The sequence below is a fragment of the Anopheles marshallii genome, chromosome 2 (assembly GCF_943734725.1).
Source record: "Anopheles marshallii chromosome 2, idAnoMarsDA_429_01, whole genome shotgun sequence".
Taxonomy (NCBI): domain Eukaryota; kingdom Metazoa; phylum Arthropoda; class Insecta; order Diptera; family Culicidae; genus Anopheles; species Anopheles marshallii.
In genome coordinates, this window is record NC_071326.1 from 15090576 (window position 1) to 15097615 (window position 7040).

A 7040-nucleotide genomic window follows, 5' to 3' on the forward strand; every position below is an offset into this window, starting at 1 on the left:
AGCCGTTTTATTGACTAGCGTTTGCACCATCGTACAACGGCATTGGCCTATTTTTCCGGTTTTTTTGTTTGCGATGGCAGCCTTGTAAGATGGTGGCCGGTGTTGCTTAACATTAGATACTCAAGAATTCGGTACCGTCCGGACGAGTTGTGGCCTGTCGGCACACTGTTTGCCCCACATCATCATCATCATCATCATCATCTGTGCGATCCTATTGGTTTTGGAGGAGTTAAGGTTTGTCAACGGTTATGCTCTCCTGCTGTTTGGCTCTCTTCGATCCTGTTCTTCGTACCCAACTCCCGCAACCCTACCTGATTGCGTACCATTTCTACATTCCCAGGACATCGCATTCATCCATGCATCGCGTACGCTCTAACTTTACCACACAAACATTGTCTCGTTCATTCGCGGCACAAAAGGGTTCACCCTAAGGATACGAGTCATCAAAGATCTGCTCTTTTGCGGTGCTCACGTTGCTTTCGTGACTGGTTCTTCCACCGTTTCAGCTGCAGTAGTGGCAACAGCGGCACTTTCCGGCGAGGCACTCACACTAGACTCCCCTACCGTACCCTTACTGCTGCGTCCTTCGCTAGCGCTACGGTACTGGCTTTCGTCACTGCTCGGCAATGCTTCGTTCGTTGTTTCTTCGCTCATGGTCACGTCGTCCAGACCGTTCTCGCCATCGTCATAGTCTTTCGTGAACTGATCAAAGAATGCCTCCAGATCGAGATCCATTCCACTATCCGGTTCCTCCTTTTTCACTATTTTCGGCTTCGATTCTACCGGTTGAAGTTTCGTTGTAACATTCATCTGCGGAGCTTTGACTTTTTCGGCTTCGTTCTCCTCAGCAAACAGATCGGCTACGCTCGATCGCTGCGGATCAGGGTTGAGCTGTTCGCTCAACTTCACGTCCGCTCCGTAAATCGGTCGGAAGCCGCCCTGCAGTTCCGGCTGGAAGCTGTTCGGATCGAAGGTGGTGGTAGATGCGGATGAAGCAGTTACCGGTGCGGATGCGGTACGATCGGCACTATCATCGCCAGTACCGGTCGAGGTAGTGTCACCAACATCCGAACGATCGATCGTGTTTGGACTGTTGTACTGACGGACAGGAGCAGGTTCGGGTTTGCTCACCGTTTGCTGCTGTTGGAGCTTGAGCGCCTGCGGGGAAGACGTTACTACGGCCCATCCTTCGTAGGGATTGGTCACCTTGACCGGATCGAGGCTCATGCTTGCTTGGAACGGTGCCTGGAAGCTTTGTTCGTAGCGTCGCGATGGATTCCCGAACTCGTCTACATCGTCAATCTTCAAATAGGACACCTCCGTCTGTGTTTCACCGTAGGGCGAGTAGTAGTAATTGTTGGCTGCCGATCCATATCCACCCACCGGCTTGCTGTATCGCATATTGTTCGACCCCAGCGGACTGGATTCCGTCGGTGTGTAAGCGATCGCTATTGGTGTGCTGTCCGTCTGGAAACGTTGCAATTTGCTCGAGATCAGATCCTGATCCTGATCACGCACATTCGTTGGTTCTTCACCGAGATTATACTCGGAGTCCGATTCCGACAGGTCCTGCACTGGTTGTCCAGCAGATTGCTCTTTGTCCAACTGATGGACCAATGCAAGCGGGTCCGGCTTCTCAAGACTGTAGGGGAAGTTGGGTTTGCCGTTGAGGTTGGGTTTCCTGTGTTTGGCAGTTAGAATTGGTTCCTGCTCAAAGTGCGACGCAATCGAGAAGGGTGTGTTCTGATACTCCGTACCAGGACTGATCGGTTTCGATGGCAGTTGCTCGCCACGGTGTCCAACCACTATTCCATCACCGTGTGGTGGTTTGTTGTCCAATCGTACGGGGGTACTCTTAACCGGATATACGACATAAACTGGCCGATCTTTGCTGACGACATCCGGCTGCTGGGACTGTGAAGATCCAGCCACAACGTTATTGCTCTCTTCACCCAGCGAATCCTGTGCGACTGGCGAATTGTTGGACGATGCCTGCTTCTTCGACTGCAGCATCTGAAGTGTTACGACGGGTTCGAGCTTGGGTCGCTGCTGTTGATCGTCCTTCAGTATGTTGCGCAGAATCTGTGGCGGGTTACGATGGAACTCGCTATCCTCCAACGGTTCGTTTGGTTTCTCCGACGAAGTAACTGCGGGTGGTATGATGTTGGTCGGACTGCCGGACGGTTGGGGCGGAAGCGGTGGTGGCTGTAGACGTGGCGGTTGAATGTTGTAAACGCGATCCTTAATCATTACCGGCGGTGGTGGTGGTGGTAGTCGATAGTAGCGGCGATTCTCCAACTCAGCCGATGCTGGATGTAGCTGTGGACGGCTAGGAGCAGGACTAAGCCGTGTCATTAGGCGTGTCGGAAGAGGCGTCCGTCGGACTGCTGTCGTCGGTGGCAGATTGTTGGGGACGTTATAGCCGGCTGGTTTGCGTAGTGGAGGACCTGCCTTAACGAGCAACGCTGAAGGTGGAACACGATAGGTGCCCGGTTCCTTCATGTACGGCGGATGACCTTGAGAGATCTTCGCGTTCGGCCGGAACTGGGGCAGAATGTTGGGTAGGGTAAGTGTTGGCCGCGATGGGCGATCGCTTGGGAAGGTGGAGGGACGTCGCTGTATTTCACTGTACCGGAATGGTGGTCCTTGTGCGGGGATCGGTGGCCGTGGTCGTTGTTTAATCAGATCAGGTCGCTCAGGCGCTGTAGGAGGCGTCAATTGCTCAGGTAAGTCCGCCGGATAGTTTGGATTAGGTGCGATCGATAGTTCATTCCGATTGAGCGTTTCGCTCGGTGGCGCAGGCGAGTCAAACACGATACGGTTCGAAACCTCGTGCAACGTGCTTGCGATATCTTGATTTGGAGGAAACACAACCATCTGATCGTTGCGTACCGGTGCCGAGTGACCGTTCGGGGGCAACACTTCCGACTTGTGTGTGCCACTGATGATGGGTGCGTTATCGTACTTGTCGTCCGACTCGCTAGGGAACCGAACGCTGGTTGTCTTGATGATATCTTGCGGTTTTACCTGGACCTGCACTGACGCACCAACGTTGGTTTGATCGTGTGGCTCATCTAGCACCTGGCCCATCTGGTAGGAGGGACGACCCGCGCTTAGGGCCGCTGCCGTGACGGAATCTTGTGACACAGATCCCACAAAATGGCCCGTACCATCGGGACGGCTCGACGATCCAATGCTGCTGCCTACGGACTGTTGCGATCCCAGGACAAAGGTAGCCGAGTTTTGGTTAGGACTGATGACGACATTATTCATGCTCGGGACGGCTCCGTACTTTACCACGTTCAGTTGCGGTTGCTGCACCTCGTACTTCACGTACTGTCCCCCCATCACGTCCATCGCTGGTGGTTGGGGCCGATGTCCATTTGATTGATGCACTTGGTACTGGTTGTATTGCTGCTGTTGGTACTGTTGTTGCTGTTGGTGTTGCGTTTGCACCAAGGGTGGTCTACTCGGTGGGGCTTGAGCCTGTGGATGCACTTCGTATCGCACGTACTGATCCGACAGATCGATCGACTGTTCGATACGGGGACCACTAGACCCGATGGTCACCGATCCAGCCGAACCATCGTTTAGCAACACAATCGCGGGAGGTGTCGTTGGCAAATCTTGTTCCAGTTCCGGTGCTTCCACCTCCTCCACGCGGTTGCTTTCGGCCTGTTGCGATTCGAGACGCTTTTTCTGTTCGAGTGTGCTAAAGATATCCGAAAGTGACATGACGGCTGGGTTCTTAGGTAGATCGATCTTCGTGTTGGAGGTGCTAGACGACGGTTCCCGGTCCGGCACTGCACCTTCCGACTGTGATGGCATTGGTCGGAATGGTGCTGGTCTGGAGCCTTCATACTTGAGGGCCGGCATCGTAAATTTGATCTTGGATGGTTCCACCGCATCGTCTACAAAGCGAACTGGGTTGGCCGGAGCCGTCGAAGCCGACACGGGAACGGTGCTTTGAGTTGTCGTCGTGGTATGGTAGGTCGAGGGCCAGTGTGGTCTTACGGAAGGAGAGTAGTAAGTAGAGGATCGCATCGGCGTGGAAGGAGCACGTTCGGTCGTTGTAGTTGTCGGACCGGGTAGAGCGAGTGTCGATGGCAGGAAGAATTTCTTGCGCGTCTGTTCGGATGTCTCGAGATACTTGTTCTTGATCGTGCTCTTGTATGGGTAGCGTGTGAAAAGCTGTTTTTGGGAATTGACTGTAGTTTTTGGTGCCTCCGTCGTAGTCGTAGTCGGTGTCGGTGTAGTTGTGGTAGTCGTGGTCGTCGTTGTAGTCGGTGTCGTGATCGGCCGTCCCGACGTTGCCGGGAAGCTATAGTATGTGTTCGAGCTGGCCCCCGGTCGGTTGTAGTTGCCCACCGTGTACTGTGGTCGATTGTAGAAATACTTGGTCGACGTCGCTGGACTCACTGTCGTTGTCGTGCTTGTCGTGGTGGGTGCAGTGGTTGCCGAAGTCGCAGCCACAATGTGTGTATTACCATGTTCACGATGGTTCGAACCCTTGTTAATGCCCTGATACTTCAGGTTCGCGTACGAGCTCGATATCGAGACAAAGTTCTCCGGCGAGTACATCTTGGGCAGGTTAAGAAAGTCGTGAAAGTTTGGCGTCGACTGGTGTATGACCACATCCTTCTTGTCGCTCACGTAGCTATCCTTGTTCGGTTCGTACGGTTTGCTGTCACCGAGATCGATCTGGTTGCCCGTTTTCTTGTGCAGAAAGTCAATCGCTCCCGTCGACGGGTCACGATCGACCAGGAACGGTTTGCCATCGTTAAACACGTCCGATGGTAACAGCACCGATCCGGGCAGTAGGTCCTCGTCCACATTTGATTCCTCGGCGATCAGATCCTCGAAGTCATCGTCGAAGGTATACGCGCGGGCGTAACCGATGGTGGTGGACAGTAGCAGCAATGCCGTAACCAGTGTCACTCCCAGCGGGAGCATTTGGGTTCGTTTTCCCATCCTTCAGGTTTGCGGACTGAAAACGAGAGTAAAATGGAGAGAAGAAAAAAAATCATTATACACTAACTAATCGTAAATTGTTACAAATCAAAAGCTTTAAAGCTTAGTCATTACTATAGTGTTTCTAAAATGATCGCGTAGAGCTGATATCCAATCAACTCTTGCGATCCATATCTAAATCACATTGGTTATTATAATCATATCGTTGTGAAAGCTTCTTCCATGGCTGTTTTTCTGATCATTCCATTTGTACGTATTTTCCCATTTTCTCTGCATAACTAAGAAAATCGAAGAAAAACCTAACATTTAATGTTTTCACATGTTCAGCAAAGCTAACGCCATAGTTTAGCGAATAAGAGATATCGGGAAATCGTAGCCTCCTGGCTTCCGTCAACTTTGCGCATTTTCACGCTTATAATTCTTTCTTGCTCGGCCTCCCTCACTCTCTTTGTTACTCACGCCTTTTTTGTCCTTCTCTTCTGACTAAAATCCGATCTCATCAGCCACAAATCAGACAAATTTACATCCAATCAGCAACACAGCACACATTACGTTATGCGATTTCACTTTCTACCAGCCAATGGATAGAAAATTAGTAGCGGCAGCAGCAACAATACCAACCAGAGAAAAACACCACCAAAAAATACCCCCCAAAAATTTCCACCATCAGCGACCGTAGCATAGGAAGTTAAGTATACTAAAGTCTGGCAGCGGAAAATTTCGACCAATCGAAAGCGAAATCAAATGCATAAGCTGCACATCGAATCGGGCGTGTCGGGCCATCTCGGAAGGAATGATCGACCGGATCAATATCGACGTTTTCCCGCGATCGTGGCCGATCATAATGGAGGCCTTAATCAAAGCGCTTTTGCTGGCTGCTGGTGCTGGTGGTGAGGTAGGAAACGGTGACCCGTACCGTGGCCCATACGCGTGTCGTGATGTTTCCGGTGTACTGCCGCGTTCCGTTGAACCCGGACCGGATTTCTCTTCCATCGGTGTTTCGTGCCGGTATTTTCGCACCCACCCATACAGAAAGTGCCACAGAGAAGCGCGCGCACCCGGGTGCTATTATTTTATTTAATGTTTTGGTTTGCATGGTTTTTTTTCACCAAACCCCGTGTCTTCTGGTCTGCTTCGCGGTGCACACAGCATTGTTGTTGATTTTTTTAGTTTTATCTTTTCGTACCACTGTCAGTACAAATTAGATTGGCTGCTGCTTCTGCGCAACTGGGAAGGCAGCGCGTGGCGGAGGAAATAAAAAGTGAAAGACACTCCCGCCAAACGCAAGGCTTTTGTCTTAAACCCAGGGCTGTGGGCCATGTGCTCCCACACTAAAGTGGAAGTGTATCTGCGCATGAGGATTGTTTTGTTTTCTATTCGTTGTGTTTTCCTTTCCACTTCGGGATGATTGCTTTTGTTTATAGCCTGAAGAAACAGGAAATCCTTGTTTGGCGGGAACACCCAGCAAACTTCCAGTTTTCCGCCATTCAAGGTAGGTTGGACTGCCTATTTAGACATCCAACATTCCAGCGTAGCTATTTCTCGATCGATTGAATTGGTCAAAAATCTGACAGCAAAAAGGGTTGAAAGTTTCCCGTTAGGCATGTCAACCCATTGCCACCACCAGCGACCTGCTAACCGAAATTCGAGGCTCAAAACCGAACCGGGCGGAACAGTCCGGCTGCTGTACGAGGTGGGCATATTAATCGTTGAAGGAATATCCAATTCCAGGCCAATTCGACAGGTGACCGGATTTGTACGCTGGTCGACAGATTTCCCTCCCATGTCCCTCCTGGAACGCCCTGCGTTATGCAACGGTGCATAAGAACAAGTCACTTAATTCAGGCGATGTTTAAAGATTCTTCGTCAGTATCAAGGTGTCCAGGTGTCACCCTGTTACCCGATCGTGCGTCTGCTGCGTACGCCGAAAGGAATTCTAAACATGATAAAAATGTAAATTAGCACCTTGACAACCAACTTCCAACGGATTGCTTTCGTTTGGGGGTGTCCACCCCCGCCCATTATCCAACCTGGTCGGAGAGAACGTTGTTGTGCCTTTGAAGACTTTC

General features: G+C 51.2%; 1 protein-coding gene across 1 annotated transcript; it reads right to left on the bottom strand.

The window, feature by feature from the left end:
• Positions 1-468: 468 nt before the first annotated feature.
• Positions 469-4971, bottom strand: LOC128708455 (uncharacterized). The gene has a single exon (XM_053803433.1). The coding sequence runs from the start codon at positions 4969-4971 to the stop codon at positions 469-471; it is 4503 nt and encodes a 1500-aa protein (XP_053659408.1).
• Positions 4972-7040: the final 2069 nt, after the last annotated feature.

Bases quoted from the DNA above. Each gene is read 5' to 3' on its own strand.
- LOC128708455 (XM_053803433.1), bottom strand. From the start codon at position 4,971: ATGGGAAAACGAACCCAAATGCTCCCGCTGGGAGTGACACTGGTTACG.